Source organism: Pectinophora gossypiella, chromosome 19 (assembly GCF_024362695.1).
Source record: "Pectinophora gossypiella chromosome 19, ilPecGoss1.1, whole genome shotgun sequence".
NCBI lineage: Eukaryota > Metazoa > Arthropoda > Insecta > Lepidoptera > Gelechiidae > Pectinophora > Pectinophora gossypiella.
This window is the reverse complement of record NC_065422.1, coordinates 11,538,829-11,562,144: the sequence shown is the minus strand read 5'-3', so window position 1 is coordinate 11,562,144 and position 23,316 is coordinate 11,538,829. Positions and strand designations below refer to the sequence as shown.

The 23,316-nt window shown below is 39.0% G+C and overlaps 1 protein-coding gene across 1 annotated transcript; it reads right to left on the bottom strand.

The window, feature by feature from the left end:
• Nucleotides 1-13,295: 13,295 nt before the first annotated feature.
• Nucleotides 13,296-20,999, bottom strand: LOC126375709 (ommochrome-binding protein-like). Its single transcript, XM_050022807.1, has 2 exons — nt 20,844-20,999; nt 13,296-15,190 (listed from the first exon to the last, which is right to left on the bottom strand). Exons 1-2 carry the CDS (start codon nt 20,863-20,865, stop codon nt 14,316-14,318), a joined length of 897 nt encoding a protein of 298 aa, XP_049878764.1. The 5' UTR covers nt 20,866-20,999; the 3' UTR covers nt 13,296-14,315.
• Nucleotides 21,000-23,316: the final 2,317 nt, after the last annotated feature.

The following is a 23,316-nucleotide window of genomic DNA, read 5'->3' as shown; positions in this document are numbered from 1 at the left end:
CTATGTTGTGCCGTTGGCATAACTGTATCGCCACTGCAGTTTTATTGACAGTCGGTTAGTATCGATGTAGTTATACCAACCTAATGATCATCATCATCTCCCTAGCGTTATCCCGTTTTTCACAGGGTCCGCTTACGTAACCTGAAGATCGGCTACCTGTCTGACCTTCCAACCTGCGAAGGGAAAACCAGCCCAATACAGGTTAGGTCACATACCTCCGAAAATGCATTTCTCGGGAATCTGGGTTTCCTCCCAATGTTTTCCTTCACCGCTGAGCACGTGAAAAATATCAGTATCAAACCTAGAAGTTAACAAAATAAGGAGGAAAAAGGAAAGGAGAGAAAAGACAAAACGAAGAGTAGAGAAAGAGAGAGTGTAAAGATTTTATCTACTTACTTACTAATTATTTTTTTTTTCATTATAATAGTTACAATGTTAATAAAATATACTAGCTTTTGCCCGCGACTTCGTCCGCGTGGCGTGTTATAAAAGAGCACGTGATAATTATTTATGATCCGAACATGAATTCGACAATCATTGGTAAGGCATATGCTGTGGTGTGCTATGCCAACCTAATGATGCACATACATAAACAGCCTATATACGTCCCACTGCTGGACACAGGCCTCCTCTCAATCAACCGGAGGGGTTATGGAGCATACTCCACCACGCCGTTAAGCCGTTGGTCCCGGCTATTAGCCGTAAAAACACCTCCACCTAATGATGATAAACACATAAAATAAAAAAGCTTTTTATTTCCCTTACATTGTACAAAATATAATATTTTTACTTTATTTGTTAATTTTTGTGAGTACTGCTTATCTTGGTTTCTCAATAATCATTTCATATGTATGCACTCTCAACACCTCAGCTGTTGCTATGCGCCATATAATCAACAAACCTAGGCAACAGGGGTGGCTAGATCTGACGCCAACATTATTAACTTAAGTTTATTGAACCAAATTATTGATATACTTATAGATCAATGGACCAAAAGTATAATTTAATTGTGTTGTATTCCGAATACTAATTACTAATTAGTGTACAATATCAACCAATTTATAAAATCCATCTAGGGATTTATTAATTGCCAATAATACAATTCGGATAAAATGAGATTTCAATATTTGATTAGCGTAATTCTATTTTCATTTCCGAATGCTTCCCAAACTACGGAAATAGGTAATGTGCCAGAACTATAATTAGATGTTTAATATTGTAATTAATTGCGATAATATAATACTATCTGGTAGAATATTGATATACAATCTATTAGACCACTTAAAAGAGCCTGAAAGTACAACTAAACATGTTTTTTCTCTCATATAATAAAGCTTAGAGAAATTTGGTTCATCTATAAGTTATCTATTAGTCAAAAGATTTTTTTTCATGCGATGGCTGTACTGAGTCGCTTATATTTAAGTAATTATGTATACTTTGCTATTCCTCAAACAGCTTATTAGGTATGCGTCTCATTATTACACACTGATTACTCTTCAGAGGGGATATGGCTCTAACCATTATGTAATCCCTCGTCTTCAAGTTATAACTTCGACACCTATAGGTACAAAATAGTTTCATGCGAAAAGCCACGGCACCTCGGTGGTTCTTTCGCAATGTAAATGTGCACATTGACCTAAGTCTCCCAACCATTGCCCAATGACTGAAATTAACTTCTAAACTTTAATTCTACTTCGCACCACCCAACATAGTTGTGACTTCTGAATACTTACATCCCGTTTGGAGACGGTACTGAAAAGTATCGGCGCCCGAAGGATGTAATATACGATCACGACGACCCGATTATTCTACCATTATCAAAGAGGTGTCCAATCAGCTCGCGACAACTAACACTTCAGCACCCCGATAGGCACTGACCCCGCCGGCTCGACAACGGATAAGCAAAGACCCAGACAGAAGGCATTGTAGATATGTTTTGTTTTTGTTTCCTAAACACAGGATATCAAATTATATTATTTGGGGAGCTTACAGCATTATTTACACAATCAAAACCTTAATAATAAATAAAGGCTAATTACAAGCTACCACAGGTAGTAAAAAAAAGTTTACGGAAGTGAGAACACTACATAATAATTATATAAACAAAAGGAAAAACATTAAGCAAACCTAAACATAATATACCTAAAATATACCTAAAATAAATAATATACCTAAATAGAAGCTGCAATGACCACTGGCAAGCAATGATTAATAGACTGCTACAGCAAAACAGATCACACTCAGCATTGATGCCATTAAATAAACTCATGCACCGAGGCAGATAGCGTGCGACAACGAGGAACGTGAAGTTAGTTAGCGAGAAACGTCTATTTGGTACCTGTAACTTGATACTGCAGTGGAGATCCGGACAACTCAGATCAGAGAACTCTTACTGAAAGTCGAAATTCTATTCTATGTCTATTCCACTACCTGCCCTACTGTTTGTGTTTATAACGTGTTTAGTGATTGTAGAGATATACGAATCACACCTCATCACACTCTGATCATAATCTGATCAAAGGATAATTCTATGTTGAGTCGTTCTCCTTGAAGTGTTTGCTGTCGTGAGGTGCCCAATCAGGCCGCCTCTGCGGCTAAAATTACAGTTGAAAATGTTGAAATAGATTCATTTCCTATTCAATTCCTGTCTGAAACTATGTATATAGGGATGTTTACTTGAATAATAGGTATTTGATAACCGCGCAACCCTCACAAGTTATATCTTTGTTTCAACTCGATAATCTGAACGTTTCTATTTGCAACCCTATTGTCGAAAACATCTTTTATGGGTTTGGAATAGATTCCCCTTATTTTATACGATTTTTATGTGATCGCTTTGTTCGACGGCCCATCAAAATGTAGGGGCTTGTCGCGTTAAATTTTATGACTGTAAGTCAAGGCAACGGGACATAGAAGGGGAAATATTTTCTTTTAACACCCTTAAAGAGAAACTGCTCCGGAGCCGTGGTAGCCCAGTTGCAAAAACTCTTGACTCTCACTGTGAGGTTGCAGGTTCAAATCCCAGCACGGGACTAAACTAATGATGTTTATCAGTGCTCTGTGGTGAGGGAGGCATTGAAAGAAACCCACCCCGGCACCCGGGAATACGTTTCGTACATTTGTTATCTAACCTGCATGTGCCTGGATTTTCCTTTGCGTGTTGAAAGGTCAGACAAGCAGTTGCTTCTATAAATCACCGGCGAACCTGATAAATCTTCAGATTAGGTTAGCGGACCCTGTGAAAACGGAATAACGCTAGGGAGATCATAACATCCTTAAAGAGAACCTTTTCTGCTAGACTCCTCCCGGGACCCTTCATATCGTAAAAACTGTTAAAGAATGGTCTAGATGAATCCTAATGATGATGATGATAATGGATGATGAATGAGTTGGTAGAATGGTCAAATAATATGATGTGACATCGCTGGCTTTTTTTTTTGACGTCATCATCAGCCGTACGACGCCCACTGCTGGGCATAGACCTCCCCCATTTTTTTGACGTGACTTATTGTAAATTTGCCACCGATGGCATTAACTACTTGGCTGGAAAACATCGCTGGCAAACTCACCTGATTGCAAGAAAAAGTAAGATGATTCCTTGTTTTACAAACACCTCCGCCAACCCGCACTGGAGTAGCGTGGTGGACTATGCTAGATACTTCCTCTGGTTAATTGACGGAGCGCCTGTGCCCAACAGCGGGATGTAATACTTATATAGGCTACTAGCTTTTGCCCGCGACTTCGTCCGCGTGGAAGGATTTTCTCGCTAATTTCCGTTCCCGTGGGAATTTCGGGAATTCCTTTGTTAGTGCACCTCTACGGTACCTAAGCTACGTCCCTTCCAAATTTCAAGTGCCTACGTTTAGCCGTTTAGACTGTGCGTTGATATGTCAGTCAGTCAGTTTCTCCTTTTATATATTTAGTATAGGCTATCGATGTTTATGTACAGTTTTCCAATTACAGCCCTATTACATGCGACTTCACGTGATACAACTCTGCCTACTCCTTCGGGAGTACAAGCATGATGCTTTGTTTCCAATAGCTATAAACTAGCTCAGTAAAACGTGAAGTTTATGTACGGAACCACCGCTGTAAGGTCCCGGCCTCATATCGTTATTGTCCCGGTTTGCATAAACACGCTACTTTAATGCGGAACCCCAATATCTATACAAGCCGCGTTCGTATTTTGTCGCTTAATACTTACGTAATGTAAATCTTAAGGATTATTTTCTTCTTGTTAGGCAGTTACATTTTCTAACTGGCATTGTTGCAATTCGTCAGGTTACTCATTAGCATCTGTAAGTTTCAAGCAATTATGATATTATTTGCACTTACAGGTAAAACCTGTTATTGTGTCATCTTCACCAACTTATCTTCAGCAACCCGCACTTGAGCAGCGTGTTAGAGTATGCACCATACCCCCCGTCGGCTAATTGAGAGGCCTGTGCCTTTTAGCAGAATATACAGACATCGTAACGAAAACTTTGAGGAACGGAACAGACCATGACTCTGAGTTGATATCAAGTGGAATTTCCGTCGCAAAAATATGGAACTGAAAATAAATAAAAAAGAAACATTTTTCATGAATTTTCCAACAGAAAATTTTCCACTTGATATCAACTCAAAATCATGGTCTGCACCATCCCCCTCAGTATTCGTTACGATGTCACTAACACCCATACCTAATTGTATGGCTGCCTGTATGTACCTACTTATACGGGGTGTTAGTGACATCGTAACGAATGCTGAGAGGGATGATTCAGCTCATTATTTTGAGCTGGAATTTTCCATTGCCCATACGATTGAAGACTAAAGTAAGACCGAGGGAGGGTGAGACACATCTCTAGCTCAGTCGCTGGTGGGGATCGGATATTCTTATTCTACGCTAATACCGCACAGTAAACTGAGAAGGGAACTGGTAGGTATGTCACTGCCTACGGCGGCCATAACTGCAAATCCGCCTCTACTTTGAAATCTGTAGTTCTGGTCACCCCGGTAGAAGCTTACAGGCGTGACTACATAAAATTGTTGTTCTATTTTTTAAATGAAGATGGACGTTGACATAGAATGCGGACCTTAGATCATCACTGTTTAGTTTCGTAGGAGTAAATAATAGTTGCCCTTGTCCCTGACTCCAATTGGTACGAGTACTGTAATAGAACAATCATCGGGGAATGTGTTATGTTGTCTCGACAACAAGTAGCCGTAGCATGGAGCTCGCGTACCGCGACGCGATAAAATCAATAATAACCAAACTCAAAGTTCGGGTCTATTTAAAACACATAATAACGGGTTCTTACCGCGTTTATATCAGGGATATGAGACTCCCGATATTTCGACACTAAACGCGGTAAGAACCCGTTGTTATGTGTTATAATTATGATAATAATCGCGTAAACTTAAAACAATTTGGGCCTATGTTCTAATTTTTCTTCTTTTTTGACAAAAATGAAGAATGCCACACCGACAAGAGTGACTTATAAATTAGTGATGTGATGATGTGATTGACTTTTAGAATTATTTGGTCACTAATAAATAACTTCAACAGGTTTACCCATGATAATAACGTTGACTAAATGACTCTGATTTCTAAATATTGTAAATTTTCTGTTGTTTAAAGTCAATGTGCCCACTGATAAAGATTTGAAGCCAAAATTTCCTTTGGTTCCCGCCAAAAACTTCCTCTACCACCAGGCATTAAATAAAAGTTCAGTTGACACACCGCCATCGAGCATCTTTAAAGTCTGTTAGACTTATTTATATCAAAGGAAAAAACATAAAAATCTGGCAAATAAGAAAATAGTTAAGAAGCTCCACCTTTATGAGCGACTTTCCCCAAAACAATATAGACAATATTGCTCGAGTACATAATTATTTAAAAATATTATGTTACTGCAGAGGTATATATAAAATTAACTGTTGCTTGATATTTGGATCAGATATGGTATAGAATAATGTTGCTACCTATATTGCTTCTCTTTATTTCTAAACCTTAGTTTTCCAATTAATCTGGTATGGTAATTTCAATTTTGATAATACTTTGTGGTTATTTTTAAATATTTGACAATAAGTAGGTATTGTAAAACAGCAAAGTCATATAAAAATATTTACTGTAAGCATTTAGGTATAACAAGAATGTGCAAACAAAAATAAAAATATTTTTAATGTAAATATTACTCTACCACAACACAATACACAACTTTCGTGCGATTATAAACTTATTATTATAATAACTTTAACTTCTCATATATTATATACTTCTCATCAAATATGTCGAAAATTATATAAATACGAGTAAGTATTATGAATATACCTAACATTAATGTCATTATTCATGGTTTTTAATAACTATAATTTTATTTTCAATTATACCCATCATTTTCTTGTCCGCCGAAAAGGAAAGGGGCGGAGGACTGACAACCAAATTCGAAAATCAAATTTTAATTATTCGTAATTAAAGCACATAATAACGGGTTCTTACCGCGTTTAAATGGGGATATGAGACTCCCGATATTTCGACACTGTTGCAAGTGCCATGATCACGGGATGACTGATGAGATTGGAGTGGAGTAGGTAGATCCATAATTTTCTACGGGCAGACATATCTGTCTACCCTCTTTCTCTGCCGCTTGTTTATGTTTTTGATACCGGAATGTTCGGAACCATCTGAACTCGCACGAAACTCACTACGACAAACCGCACTCACTGTGTCCTCACGTTTTTTCACCACATTAGGCCGTTTCAAGCTTTTTACAACACCTACTACTGGATTCCACATACTCGACAACTTGAACCCGTCTTCCCTGTTGAAATTTTTATGTTTTCTGATTTCAATAGCCTCTTTTACGAGTCTGGGGATGTAATGACGTTCTGTCGATAATATTTGTGGATTGTTAAACTCGATCCAGTGGTTAGGGCCCGACTCCAGTACGTGCTCAGCTATAGCAGATTTCTGCACGTCGTTTTTTTTCATGGCACTAATATGTTCTTTAATCCGGCAAGAAATAGACCGTTTTGTTTGTCCGATGTACGAACTACCACAACTACAGTCTATTTTGTATACGCCGGGGCTCTCAAACGGAAAACAGTCTTTCGGGGAACGTAGACTCTGTGCAATTTTCTTTGAAGGAGTAAATATAGTTTTTATTAAATATTTACTTAAAATATTTCCTATCTTATCAGTAACTCCCTTCAGATATGGAAGAAATGCTGGCTGACGTTCAACCCTGGGTACGGTCGTCTTGACCTTTGGTTTTGCCCGCAAGGCTCTAACATCTATCCTATAACCATTGTTTCGAAGCACCTCCTGTACATGGCTAATTTCAGCGTCTATGTGCTCATTGTCGCATATGTCATATGCTCGGTTGGTTAAGGATGTTACTACCGCATTCAAATGGCGAGGGTGATGATGAGAGGTCGCGTGCAGATAACGATCAGTGTGTGTTGGCTTTCTGTGCACATAGTGACTCAGAGTGCCATCTGCTCTTACTGACACTTTAACATCCAAAAAGGCCAAAGCTCGATTCATCTCCATTTCTGCTGTGAAACGCATGTTTTTGTGGATGGCGTTCAGATGCTGTAAACATTGATCTGTCTGTGGTTTCCCTCCTTTGTATATACAGAAGATATCGTCTACGTATCTTATCCAACACTTCAATGGAACTGGGAAGGTGGAGATAGCACGTTCTTCGAAATGTTCCATCCACAAATTGGCAATCACAGGAGCTACGAGACTACCCATAGCTACTCCATCAATCTGCAGAAAGAATTCCCCCCTGTATACAAAATAACTGGATAATAGACAGTGCTCCACAAGTTTAGCATACTCCATCGGGATATTGTTGTCATGCAATTTCTTCTTAACCACTTCTAAGCATTCCTGAACGGGTACATTGGTAAAGAGAGACTCTACGTCAAAACTGACCATCACCTCCTCCTTTTCCACGTTCATCCTACTAAGAAAGTCAACAAATTGGCGTGAATCCCTTACGAACGAGGATGTATGTCCCACTAGATTCTGCAGTACCCGGGCCACATGCTTAGCCAGATCATACGTAGGTGAGTTGATTTGACTCACGATCGGCCGCAACGGTACGCCAGTTTTGTGCACCTTAGGCAGTCCATATAATCTTGGAGGCTGGGTTGTTTTGGGACGAGACAAGCACTGATATACGTCATCAGGAAGGATAGGCTTACACTCCTGCAGCAAACGTTTGGTTCGATTAGCTACTCTTGCCGTGGGATTGTAATTGACCTGCTTGTATGTGGTATCGTCAGCGAGTAGTGCTCTGATCTTCTCGTCATATTCGTTAACATCCAGGATCACAGTCGCGTTGCCCTTATCTGCCTTCAATACAAGAATGTCCTCATCAGCGCGAACTTCCCTTAGAGCTAAACGCTCCGCAGGAGTGATATTATTCGGCGGGACTTTAGCGTGACGTAATGTTACAGCCACATCCTGTCTCAATGCGTCCGCGTCTCTTGGAGGAATCCTGTTTCGGCTTATCGCCTCTTCTATGCTACCCATGACCTGCTCACATGGGACCCGCGATGGTGTTGGTACGAAATTTAAGCCCTTTCCTAACGCTTGAAGTGCAGCGCTACTCACCTCCTTTCCAGACAAATTAATTATCGTGTTAGGCACGGAATTAGTCTCGTGAGTTAGTTGTGACTTTTGAGACCGTAGTAATCTATCGTACTTCCTATCTTGTTTCAGAGCACTGATCTCACCTGACCTTTGTGCTTGTAGGTATGTTATTCGGTCACATAGATCAAAATCTTCCGTCGATAATTCTCTACTGCACTTTTGGTGTAATTCAAAAAGTTCACACTGATACTTGTCCAGAAGATAACGGTTTTTCCGAATCAATTTGCGAAGCAGTTTTCCACTCGCTTTTCGTAGAACTTTTACGGAGCCGGGTATATCGGGGCGAGGTTTTATCTGAACACACACTGGTATTACTTCACTATCCCGGCACTTTATTAGGAACTCCAAAGATGCACGCATACACTCGCACCGTTTCCGTAATCGTTCAAGTTGACGTATAAGATTGTAACATTCCGGCCCGTACCGGTTGTTTATACATTGTTTTAAGTTTACGCGGTTATTATCATAATTAAAGCACATAATAACGGGTTCTTACCGCGTTTAAATGGGGATATGAGACTCCCGATATTTCGACACTGTTGCAAGTGCCATGATCACGGGATGACTGATGAGATTGGAGTGGAGTAGGTAGATCCATAATTTTCTACGGGCAGACATATCTGTCTACCCTCTTTCTCTGCCGCTTGTTTATGTTTTTGATACCGGAATGTTCGGAACCATCTGAACTCGCACGAAACTCACTACGACAAACCGCACTCACTGTGTCCTCACGTTTTTTCACCACATTAGGCCGTTTCAAGCTTTTTACAACACCTACTACTGGATTCCACATACTCGACAACTTGAACCCGTCTTCCCTGTTGAAATTTTTATGTTTTCTGATTTCAATAGCCTCTTTTACGAGTCTGGGGATGTAATGACGTTCTGTCGATAATATTTGTGGATTGTTAAACTCGATCCAGTGGTTAGGGCCCGACTCCAGTACGTGCTCAGCTATAGCAGATTTCTGCACGTCGTTTTTTTTCATGGCACTAATATGTTCTTTAATCCGGCAAGAAATAGACCGTTTTGTTTGTCCGATGTACGAACTACCACAACTACAGTCTATTTTGTATACGCCGGGGCTCTCAAACGGAAAACAGTCTTTCGGGGAACGTAGACTCTGTGCAATTTTCTTTGAAGGAGTAAATATAGTTTTTATTAAATATTTACTTAAAATATTTCCTATCTTATCAGTAACTCCCTTCAGATATGGAAGAAATGCTGGCTGACGTTCAACCCTGGGTACGGTCGTCTTGACCTTTGGTTTTGCCCGCAAGGCTCTAACATCTATCCTATAACCATTGTTTCGAAGCACCTCCTGTACATGGCTAATTTCAGCGTCTATGTGCTCATTGTCGCATATGTCATATGCTCGGTTGGTTAAGGATGTTACTACCGCATTCAAATGGCGAGGGTGATGATGAGAGGTCGCGTGCAGATAACGATCAGTGTGTGTTGGCTTTCTGTGCACATAGTGACTCAGAGTGCCATCTGCTCTTACTGACACTTTAACATCCAAAAAGGCCAAAGCTCGATTCATCTCCATTTCTGCTGTGAAACGCATGTTTTTGTGGATGGCGTTCAGATGCTGTAAACATTGATCTGTCTGTGGTTTCCCTCCTTTGTATATACAGAAGATATCGTCTACGTATCTTATCCAACACTTCAATGGAACTGGGAAGGTGGAGATAGCACGTTCTTCGAAATGTTCCATCCACAAATTGGCAATCACAGGAGCTACGGGACTACCCATAGCTACTCCATCAATCTGCAGAAAGAATTCCCCCCTGTATACAAAATAACTGGATAATAGACAGTGCTCCACAAGTTTAGCATACTCCATCGGGATATTGTTGTCATGCAATTTCTTCTTAACCACTTCTAAGCATTCCTGAACGGGTACATTGGTAAAGAGAGACTCTACGTCAAAACTGACCATCACCTCCTCCTTTTCCACGTTCATCCTACTAAGAAAGTCAACAAATTGGCGTGAATCCCTTACGAACGAGGATGTATGTCCCACTAGATTCTGCAGTACCCGGGCCACATGCTTAGCCAGATCATACGTAGGTGAGTTGATTTGACTCACGATCGGCCGCAACGGTACGCCAGTTTTGTGCACCTTAGGCAGTCCATATAATCTTGGAGGCTGGGTTGTTTTGGGACGAGACAAGCACTGATATACGTCATCAGGAAGGATAGGCTTACACTCCTGCAGCAAACGTTTGGTTCGATTAGCTACTCTTGCCGTGGGATTGTATCAACTCACCTACGTATGATCTGGCTAAGCATGTGGCCCGGGTACTGCAGAATCTAGTGGGACATACATCCTCGTTCGTAAGGGATTCACGCCAATTTGTTGACTTTCTTAGTAGGATGAACGTGGAAAAGGAGGAGGTGATGGTCAGTTTTGACGTAGAGTCTCTCTTTACCAATGTACCCGTTCAGGAATGCTTAGAAGTGGTTAAGAAGAAATTGCATGACAACAATATCCCGATGGAGTATGCTAAACTTGTGGAGCACTGTCTATTATCCAGTTATTTTGTATACAGGGGGGAATTCTTTCTGCAGATTGATGGAGTAGCTATGGGTAGTCCCGTAGCTCCTGTGATTGCCAATTTGTGGATGGAACATTTCGAAGAACGTGCTATCTCCACCTTCCCAGTTCCATTGAAGTGTTGGATAAGATACGTAGACGATATCTTCTGTATATACAAAGGAGGGAAACCACAGACAGATCAATGTTTACAGCATCTGAACGCCATCCACAAAAACATGCGTTTCACAGCAGAAATGGAGATGAATCGAGCTTTGGCCTTTTTGGATGTTAAAGTGTCAGTAAGAGCAGATGGCACTCTGAGTCACTATGTGCACAGAAAGCCAACACACACTGATCGTTATCTGCACGCGACCTCTCATCATCACCCTCGCCATTTGAATGCGGTAGTAACATCCTTAACCAACCGAGCATATGACATATGCGACAATGAGCACATAGACGCTGAAATTAGCCATGTACAGGAGGTGCTTCGAAACAATGGTTATAGGATAGATGTTAGAGCCTTGCGGGCAAAACCAAAGGTCAAGACGACCGTACCCAGGGTTGAACGTCAGCCAGCATTTCTTCCATATCTGAAGGGAGTTACTGATAAGATAGGAAATATTTTAAGTAAATATTTAATAAAAACTATATTTACTCCTTCAAAGAAAATTGCACAGAGTCTACGTTCCCCGAAAGACTGTTTTCCGTTTGAGAGCCCCGGCGTATACAAAATAGACTGTAGTTGTGGTAGTTCGTACATCGGACAAACAAAACGGTCTATTTCTTGCCGGATTAAAGAACATATTAGTGCCATGAAAAAAAACGACGTGCAGAAATCTGCTATAGCTGAGCACGTACTGGAGTCGGGCCCTAACCACTGGATCGAGTTTAACAATCCACAAATATTATCGACAGAACGTCATTACATCCCCAGACTCGTAAAAGAGGCTATTGAAATCAGAAAACATAAAAATTTCAACAGGGAAGACGGGTTCAAGTTGTCGAGTATGTGGAATCCAGTAGTAGGTGTTGTAAAAAGCTTGAAACGGCCTAATGTGGTGAAAAAACGTGAGGACACAGTGAGTGCGGTTTGTCGTAGTGAGTTTCGTGCGAGTTCAGATGGTTCCGAACATTCCGGTATCAAAAACATAAACAAGCGGCAGAGAAAGAGGGTAGACAGATATGTCTGCCCGTAGAAAATTATGGATCTACCTACTCCACTCCAATCTCATCAGTCATCCCGTGATCATGGCACTTGCAACAGTGTCGAAATATCGGGAGTCTCATATCCCCATTTAAACGCGGTAAGAACCCGTTATTATGTGCTTTAATTATGATAATAACCGCGTAAACTTAAAACAATGTTTAATTATTCGTGTTCCAAATTTAAAATTTAATTACACTCATTTTAATTTAACATACGTTACGTTACGTTTTTTACTTGTTCTTTTTTGTTTTTTTTTTCTATTTCGATTTATTTGATGAGAAAGAAAAATGTAAGTTTAATTAAAATTAAAGCTCTCCACACACTGAGGCGGTATTTCTGTGTAAATAATCTTATGCACACACATTTGAAAAATTGTAATTTTCGAATAAGTACTTGTAAATACTTGTTCCCGCTCCGTTACGCGTTCGATGTGCATCGAGCTTTAGTGCTTATTGTACTTTTTATAACGACAAACATCACAGATAACTTTGTGGTCCATAAGCATTAAATTATGTACTTACCTACATACATATTTTTATATTACCACTTTTTATAGCTTAAATATCACTCAAAGAATGAACTACAAGATTATACTTTTTAACGTAACTGGCGAGGAGTACTATACATCTCAGCCTACCCCTTCAGGGATGTAGGCATGATGCTGTGTTAAATATAAAAAAAATGTGCGACTTCTTTATGTTTTAAAGTCTTTATAATCGACCAGAATTACTTTTCTAATTTTCTATATTTTTAATTCATTTAAACAAATATTTACTAAAAAAAAGTACAAGGACATAAAAATATTATTGGTTGTGCCTAAAGCTATTGATATGCTCGCCTAAACAAATGATTTCACTTAAAAATATTAAATATGCTTTACTAATAAAACTAATAAAAGTACACTAATAGTTTAGTAATAAAAGTACAAGGACTTAAAAAATATTATTTTCTTGTGCCTAAAGCTCACTTAAAAAAATTGATATGCTCGCTTAAACACATTATTTTACTTAAAATTATTAAATACTTATGCTTACTCTATCAGAACACTTGAAATAAAAACGCCTATAACTACGCCTACATATAATTTACAATATAGCAGAGTACAAACTCTGCACATACTGGGCTCTCCCTTATACCGCCAATCTTTTTAAATTTCGAAATTCTCTTCCATTCCACAATTCCTCCACCCGTCGTGCCGCAACAGTAATAAATAAAACCATTTACACGCCAGGCGGACTCAGAGAGAATATAGTGGTCATTGGCCATCACTTTATAGTCATAGAACGTGTTCTGCTTATCGAACTTAATTATTTCTATACAAGGTGTTAGTGACATCGTAAATGTTGTGCCGGAAAATTCCATTTGATCATCATCCTAGAGTTATCCCGTTTTTCACAAGGTTCGCTTACCTAACCTGAAGATTTGACAGGTCCGGTTTTTTGAAGAAGCGACTGCCTGTCTGACCTTCAAACCCACGAAGGGAAAACCTGAAAATGCATTTCTCAGGAATGCGGGTTTTCTCACGATGTTTTCCTTCACCGCTGAGCACGTGATAATCATTTCTGATCCAAACATGAAGTCGAAAACAAATTCCACATTGAAACAATTCATGTAAACAAGCAATAATTATTGCTATTTAACATTTGTTGACATTGCGCACTTACTTCTATATGCGTAAATATCAAATTGCAATGTTGTTTTTAGATGAATTGCTTCAGAGAGGCATTTTTAACCCCCTTTCTCGTCGTCAATCGAAGTATCAAAATCATGTTCTGTTGGATACGAACAAGAAATCCTAAAACTTGTAAACATAGAGAGTAGAGTTTTCCTTTTTCAATATTATACACAAAATAATTATGGTGAGTTTCTATTAGCTTAGTGTATTAAGTAAATTTCAGGCCGTTGCACTTGTCAGTTTAACATGACGTTGTGTTTGTAGTTTCAGACAATCTAAACAAACCTTTATTTGAACTGAACAAGAAATTGTTATCATTATCAAATGTCAAAGCTCCTATAGAAGTCACTTCTGCTACTCTAACTATTGTAGAATCTTGGAAATCATTCTCTATGATTACTTTATAAATGCCATCGATCCACCAAGCGTACACTACACCGTCCAGATCAATAGTCAGACCTCTAAAATAATTATTCTTAGATAGATATACAGTTTCGTTAGTATTAAACTTATTTGCATATAAGCCACTGGTATTCATGTAAACAAGTATATTATTTTTGTCAATAACGAAGTTCTTCACGTTTCTGTATTCTTCATAAGGTGTGAACAACTCGCCTTCTTTCTTCACAATTCTGTTCTCTCCATACCTCACGAAGTACAGGTTGTTTTTGTAAAAGGATATGCTTTCGATGGTGTCGCCTCCAGAACTGTAAAAAGCAGCTTTAATGCTGTTGTCTAGCACATAAATGGCGTCACCACCTCCCAAATATACAATATCGCGTTCTTGGTCTATGGCGAAAGTCTTGAAATTGGTAACGGGTTTGCTCCCTTCAAGAATTCTGTTGGTATCAGGATTGTCTAAGTTGACGTAACCAACTTTATAGTACTCCGGGTCAGTGATGTTAGGTTGAAAGGCGTAGTAGAGAAGGTTCCTCGACCTCTGGATGCCAAGTTGAGTAATAACGACCTTTTCTCTAAATGGTGCTTTGAAGTTAAACAGGAAGGTGATGTTGTGGCACATAGAATCCACTTTGATGCAAGTACTGCATTTTGTTTCCACTTTGGCAGTGACGAAAGGAATGCAGGTGAAGAGGATGGCCAGCAGCATTGTGAAGTCTGGAAAAATGTGAAAAGTCTTTTAAATGATATTGTTTAAAGTGAACATCTGGGGTTAGATTAGAGAATTATAAACCTCGGACAATAAACCAGAAGGTCTATGTTCGATTCCCTGGCGGTTTTGTTTAAATGAATTTGTTTCAATGCCAAAGTTCATGTAAATAAGTTAAGTGGGTACAATACTTAATTTTATTTTTATTTGACAGCCCTATAAAAAACCATAGAGCTAGTTTTAGAATTGTCAAACTAAACTAAAATTATGTTAATTCCTACCAATATAACCGTCATATTTCTGTTTCACCAAAAACTACTAAAAGTTTCAAAACCTACTAAATAACAGATGGCGCAGCGTACATTATTTTATGAAACAAAAGAATATCTGGAAGTAAGCGCCCACCAGTGGCGGATTTACCAGTAGGCTGAGTAGGCTGAAGCCTAGGGCGGCAGATTTTAGGGGGCGGCAAATTTGGGCCAAATTTTTTTTTGTCTTACAGAAAAAATAAATTAATATTATATACACAAAGAAAGAAGTGACAAGAATTTTAACATTTTAGTAATGCACAGTAAACTGAACATTGTTACGTCTGTACGGGCTTCAACCGAACATATTTTGCTAACTTTGCGCCGAGCTTTTGGTAGCGCTGCGCACTCGATTATAATTAGTGTGTCAATGTGAAACGGTCACTCAACATAAAGGATACGTACTAGCCACGAGCGCTAATAGACAAATTAATACTTAAACGAATCTTTGAGTTAACGATCAACTCCTACAACTGCAACTGAAGGTGGAGCGACGAAGCCGGAACCCAGCTTTGGCCCTTACATCGTTTGGTCCTTCGAGCTACTAGTGAAGTGTTGTGTTAGTGACTGTGATAGCGAATCGGTGCTTTTGGCCTCCCACAAGCAGGTCTCACCAACTGCATTGAGAAAGCGCACATATCACTGTGTAACTAGCACGTACTTCTTCCAGCGAAGCTTTACCAACTGACGCCACGATGGCAACTAACATAAATTCCTTTGGAAACAAAAGGTGATCTACGATAACATCAAGCAAATCACCTCCAACTACGCTAAAGATCCTGTTCAACGGAAGAATTTGGGTTATCGATAAAACGTGTAGAGGCTTTGGAGGCTCACTGGGCTGACTTTAGCATAAATCACGAGAATCTTGCACCACCAAACTGCGGGTCGTTTTTAACGCCTCTATGAAAACGGACAGTAACTACAGTCTCAACGATCTCATGGAGACAGAACCCAACTTGCAATAGGATATCTGCTCTCTCATTATCAAGTGGAGGAGTTATAAATACGATCTCACTGCCGATATTGAGACGATGTTTCGCGTCATATTTTTACACGAAGATCAAAGACCTCTGCAAAAAATCATCTGGCAGTCATCTTCCAACAATATACTACAGGAGATGGAGCTGTGTACGGTAACGTACGGGATGAAAGCAGCCCCGTTTCTTGCTATGCGCACACTAAAGCAACTGGCAGATAACGAAGGACACGAGTTTCCTATGGCAGATAAAGCAGTACGTCACCAATTCTATATGGATGACGTCATTACAGGGCACAATACATTAGAAGCTGCGCGCACATTACAAAAACAACTTTTCGAATTGTTACGGAAGGGTGGATTTACGCTGAGAAAATAGGCAACTAACGATACGAGTCAACAAAATGTCTTTTAAGTTCAAACAGGATACACCAACAAAAATGCTTGGACTTGGCTTCACTAAATCTTCGGCTGTAAAAATAGTCTAGAAACTGATCCAACTATCCCCTAGTTTACAATCATACTAATAACGGGAAAAAGCCGATGTAATGAGGACGATAGAACACAAATCATAAAGTTGCAATTTCATTAACAGAATAAATGTAATTAATTTGATTTGATTTGAACTAGCGTATCGAATTTCAGAGGTCAGTAGGGGCGGCAAAAATTTAATAGCCTACTGGCGGCAAATTTGTAAATCCGCCACTGGCGCCCACAGCTAATAAATACACGTTAGGGTGGCGCCAAAATGGGACAACACATGTTTGGTTTCTTATAGGGTTGGCAGAGAAAATTAGTAGCCGTAAGTACCGGATAAATATTCCAATTATCACAGATTAACCCTCAATAGATACAGATTCAGATTTGTTTATTTCATATTTAGCTGACATATTTTAAATACAAAATTGTACAAAAAAGGTAACATAAGTATGATCGACAGTATTAAAATAACAAAGATTTTTATAATAGAAAAGAAATCAGATTAAAATAATCATATTAGGTAATGTTTATGCATCACAAATCAATCATTAGAGCAGAGTGATGGAATATATTTATATATTTTGAGACCATTTATTTTACTCGTATCATTATGAGATTAGATTAAAAGCAAGCACGGGGATATGTGGGTAGTTAGTTCATCTTACGTTGGATGTACCTCAGACTCCCAAATTGAGATACATTCGTTAACTTATGTTATGTGTTATCAGAATATCGGATACCGCCAAAACGTTTTACTTTCCCCTCCCTAGAGTCAATCGATAGTGCTGCGAACCATAGCGTTAATATTTAACCAACCTGTGACGGTTCATTAACGAGGATTCTACGTGGGGATACTTTGTTTTATACGCTTTTAGAGTTGTTACCCGACTGGGAAAAGGAAAAGAGGATGATGAAGCTCAGGAGTGTATTTTTTAAATATTTAATTCATGTTGTCGTGAAGAGACGTGGCATGGCTCTGCTGGAAGAACGCTCAAGTATCTTTGTGAAATCGCAGGTTTAAAGCCACAAAAAGAAAATTAAATCGAAAAATCTGACTCGGACGGGACTTGAGCCCGCAGCTCTTGTCAAGATGAGACAAGCGTGTTAACCATTACACCACCAGGTCCTCCTCCTGTCCATGTGAAATTCTTTCGTATTCTGTGTCAAATTCTGAGCAATGTATTTGATGATTCTACAACCGTTCTCCTACGACTATTCGTCGACAGAACGATACATTTAATGAATTCCGTTTCAGAGTCTTTAGACTATGGACATTTTGTCGTCAGAAACTTTCATCTACGATTTAATGATGCATTCTGTCATAGAATAATAATTTCTTTGTCCATCTTAGGTGTACGTTACATTTCTGCCCACCCCATAACGATTGCAGGCATGAGATAATGAAAGAATAACCCGTGAAGGCTACGTTCGGACACATAAGCACACATCAGGTTATTAGTGACATCGTAACGAAAACTTTGAGCGATGATTCAGGCCATGATTCTGAGTTAATATCACGTGGAATCTTGAAAATAATAAAAAAAAATATACATGAATTTTGAGACGGAAAATTCCACTTGATATTAACTCAGAATCAAGGTCTGAATCATCCCCCTCAGTATTCGTTACGACGTCACTAACACCCTGTATATGAAAGGTCGATGATACGTCCCAAAACTGTGTAATTAATTTCTTCGTAAACACTATCAATTATCATTCTAAAATTATTTTTTTAAATTAATTATCTCTATCATTATTTTAAATTGTATCTAAAAATAGATAAAGATGGTTAGAACGATTGCCTCTCACTTTGAGGTCACAGGTTCAAATCCCAACATAGAAAGAAAGAAAGAAAGAAAGAAACATTTATTACTTCCGGACACCACAGACACAGACAGACAGGTACATTACATTTAACACAGGACAGAAACCACACGGAAATCAATAAGTACATAGAAAAAAAAAAATATACCAAAACAAAAAGAAAAACAAACCAAAATCATAAAAACAATAATAATAAAACTAAGTATTCTAAATGCAACGCACTGACGGCCCGATCATCTGCGGTGGAGTCCGGAATAAAAGGACCTCGCTCAGCATAAGTCGCGGCGTGAGCCGCCAATACCACAAATGATTACGAATTTGTTTTCGAATTCATCTTTGAATCATACTTAAATTATTAAATGATTATCACGTGCTCAGCGGTGAAGGAAAACATCGTGAAGAAACCCACACTCCCTAGAAATGCATTTCGTAGATATGTAACCTTCGGAGGGTTTTCCCTTCGCGGGTCGAAAGGTCAGATAGGCAGTCGCTTCTTTAAAAAACTGGACCTGCCAATTTTCAAGTTAGGTAAATGGACCCTGTGAAAACGGAATAACGCTAGGGAGATGATGATCTAAAGTCATAATGTTTTCAAGTCCTTACCTGCCTATTTAAAATAATATTTTACTAATTTTTAGCTTCACAGTTTTTTTTTGCTTTGCTTTTTAGCTTTTATCAAAGTGTAGTGGGGTCGAGGTGATTTGATGAAATAATTGCTTTTTGTATGGTGGTCATTATATAGGATGGTATGTCAAGAGATTTTAGGCTGTAATTTAGGCTTTTGGGGATGACACCAGTTGAGGACACATTCGCCACTGTGTATTTATTTTTATTGCTAAGTCCCGATACTTTGTGAGTACTTATTTTTTATTTCTTTTTTGCGTTGTGCACGATGATACTGATATATGTGAACAGGGGGGTTAAAATGGCCACATCGAAGCAATTCATCTAAGAAAGCAATATTGATATTTGACATTTGTTTGCATTGCGCACTTACTTTTAAATGCGCAAATGTCAAATTGCAATATTGCTTTACTCTAAACCGGCGAGCATGCATGAAACGTGTCAGGATCGTAGCGAGTTCAATTCCATAGTCTCTGCCTACCCCAACAGGAAATAGACGTGATTATGTAGGTATGGATTATGTATGTTTTTGCTCGATATAAATATCTGGGATGAAAAGGAAAACTTGATCCGATGTTTTCATCGCTTAAGTGTCTTAGCTTAGAGGTCAACAAATTGACGTCATTTCTAATGAATCAGAGATATTAAGTAGCTGATAAATCTATCATAGTTAATTAATGTGTTAATCTGACGATAGCGCTCTCTTGCAAATCGTCCACATATAAAACCACGAAAGCACCATTTTGAATAATCACTTTCTGAAGTGATTTTCTGCAACAAAAATAATTTCAATTCCAGTTGTTTTTCTTTTTGTTTGACGTGACTTATTGTAGATTTGCCGCAGATGGCATTAACAACTTGGCCGGACAAATGGGTAGCGCTGAAGGCTCTCACCCGGTACAACGTTTATGACAAGAGGCCTGAGGGTGGCCAGTTAGGCGTCAACTCAGAACGATGAAATTATTATGGGCGATGGTCTGATCACCTGACACCACAATCGTCTCAGAACTCCGTAATAAAAGTGGCAGCAAGTTGACTTCTGCTTAGTTGCGGGTCTGCCGACCCCATTAAGGATTAAGGGCGTGAGTTTACTATTAGTCATTACAGTTATCAACACACATTTAATTTTAACTTCTATATTATTTTATTAACACTGCTGGGGTAGACAGATCTTCTGCAACACGAAAAAAATATAATATTCAAAAACATTATTTTGGAAATTATTTTTACAACTACATGATAATCATCCTCAAGTCCTGTTTTCACACAGGGTCCGCGTACCTGAAGATTTGACAAGTTCGGTGTTTTACAGAAGCGACCTTCCAACCTTCCAACCCGCGAAGGTAAAATCAGCACAATATAGGTTCGGTCACATATCTCCGAAAAGCTGGGAATTGTTACAAATCATATAAACATAAAAAAACAACACAAAACTGAAATACAAACCATTATTCCCAACAACACTCATCACTGATTAAATGAACACTAAATCATTGTATTTGTGCACTAGTTTAGTGTGTATTTCACTGTTTTAGTGTATTTTATTTAGCACAAGACTAGATTGAAGCCCGCCTGACGAGTGACTGATCGCGTGTGCCGCCCTATCACAGTTAAATACTAACTAGTATACGGTGGGTGGTCCCAGTAATAGCTTTTTTATCGACTTGTAACAGTCATATACTCGTTTCTGAGGGAAAATGTAACGTGAAGGTTTTTCCATAAATACAAACACACATACATAAACTCCATACGGAACGGCCTCCGTGGTCCTGACGGTTGAGCGTTAGGCTCACGATCCGGAGGTCCCGGGTTCGAATCCCGGTGGAGCAATAGCACAAAATATTACTTTGTGATCCCTAGTTTGGTTAAGACATTACAGACTGATCACCTGATTGACCGAAAGTAAGATGATCCGTGCTTCGGATGGCACGTTAAGCCGTTGGTCCCGGTTACTACTTACTAATAAGTATAAAGTCGTTACACGAGTCATGTCACCTTGAGCCTTTGGCAGGGCTGGGGCCTTTGGCGGCTCAATAACAACCCTCATCAACCCACACGTTACGAAGAAGATAAACTCCATAAAGCCTTGGGGGAGGCCTATGAGCAGCAGTGGAAGATATTCGACTGATGATGTTAATGATAATACCCTAATAGGGTGGGCAGAGCCACAAGTAATCGAAGACGACTTGCGGACATTGTTGATACGATGTTCCTTTATTGAAAAATCCTTCAGCTAAATAAAAACATAGAATGCGTTTAACTGCTTGGCTTTTCCTTCTAAAATGATCGATCATTGTAATGCGCTTTAGGCGATCGCCTGCTATCATATGTACATGTACATCTATGTTCATTGTTCATATCAAAAGTGGCTGCAAGTCATTTTCCGATGGCGTTTAGCTCTGCCCAGCGCATTAGGCATGACCGGCGGTCGTTTATGTAAACATGAATGCAAGGATGTAAGTAAGTACTATGTTTTCCGTATTACGACGCAGTACCTAGCATAGTGTTTATGTTTTTTTTAATTTAAGTATCATTTAAGTTGTAATAATTTAGGCCGTTTTTACAATAAGATTCCCATTGCAATTCAGAATTTGCCTTTCAACAGTTTTAAGACAGTAATTAAACAGAAACTTTACAAAAAAAGTTATTGTAAAGTTAGTGATTATTTAGAAGGAATAAATGCATGGGATTAACTGTCTGAGAACTGATAGGCAGCTAAATTACTCAATTGTATAAAAATATTTTACGTTTCTTTTTTATTTAAAGAACGTCTAGGGCCCTGTGCCGAGGTTTTTCTTGCAGCTTCTTTTCTCCGGCTACACAGGTTGTGAGAAGCTGCAGTAGTTTTAGGCGGATGAGACGTTCGTTATGTAAAAATTGACAATTCAAAGTGTAACTATATTACATACTTACAGAATAAAGATATTTTTCAATTTGTTTTTTTTTTCTGGTACGTAGGGTTATGTTTTATTTTTAAAACCAGGAGAATATACCTTTACAACGCAGTTTTACCTTGAATTTTCCAGTACACCACATCTTTAACAAGGCAATGGTTTCACAACCCGTCGCATGTCGTAAACTCACGCGCTTAATCCCTATTGTGTTGAGCAGAGAAACAAGGGGCCAATTACAGCTCGTAGTGACTCTTGGTATGGACGTCTTAAGATAGACACGAGATAGGAACTGTTGACTTCTAAAACACCAAATACAATATAGATGACCCTGGAAAGATTTTCCTTCTTTCATGAATAACAGACATAAGTATGCATATTTTATCTTTGTTTTTGGGTTATTAGGGCGACATGATTTCTCGTAGACTTGCCTCAGATGGCATTACGGACAAATGTGGAGTGCTGAGGGCTCTTACCCGATACAAAATTTAGAACAACAGGCGTAGGGGTGCCCAGGTAGTCACGAACCTCAGCTCAGGGCGACATCTGAGAGAATTACGCTAGTCAGAGGTACATCCATCGCAAGATGAGCTGAGTACCCCCGCTTCTTAGAGAGGGTGACCTCACCCCCTACCTCACGCCCGATACGAATTAGTGCGGAGCGGAGAGCTACCGTTTTATTCGTAGAAATATTATTTATCCCATGACCCGCAAGCCGGAACTATCTATGCCTGCTCATCCATTATCTATACTCGCGTGTTATTCTAACATAAATAATAACTATACAAACGCATAAATTACTGATGAAACCGATACCAAATGGCACAGACCGATTTCAGACCTGAACTCCAGGCAAAAGGCCAAGGTTCACAAATTGTGACCTTACGTAAAACTATTTGCCGCATGAAATTGTCGTAAATGGAAATAGTTTATACCTAGTGCTATTTTTTATACCTAATAGTGCCTAGAATTGAATGCCTACATTGTATTAATTATTCATTAACGTAGTAACCGAAAATGCTTAGGTA

Bases quoted from the DNA above. Each gene is read 5' to 3' on its own strand.
- LOC126375709 (XM_050022807.1), bottom strand. From the start codon at position 20,865: ATGAGTGTTGTTGGGAATAATG. The intron at 15,191-20,843 runs GTTTGTATTTCA...ACATTTTTCCAG, and splicing joins GAGTGTTGTTGGGAATAATG to ACTTCACAATGCTGCTGGCC.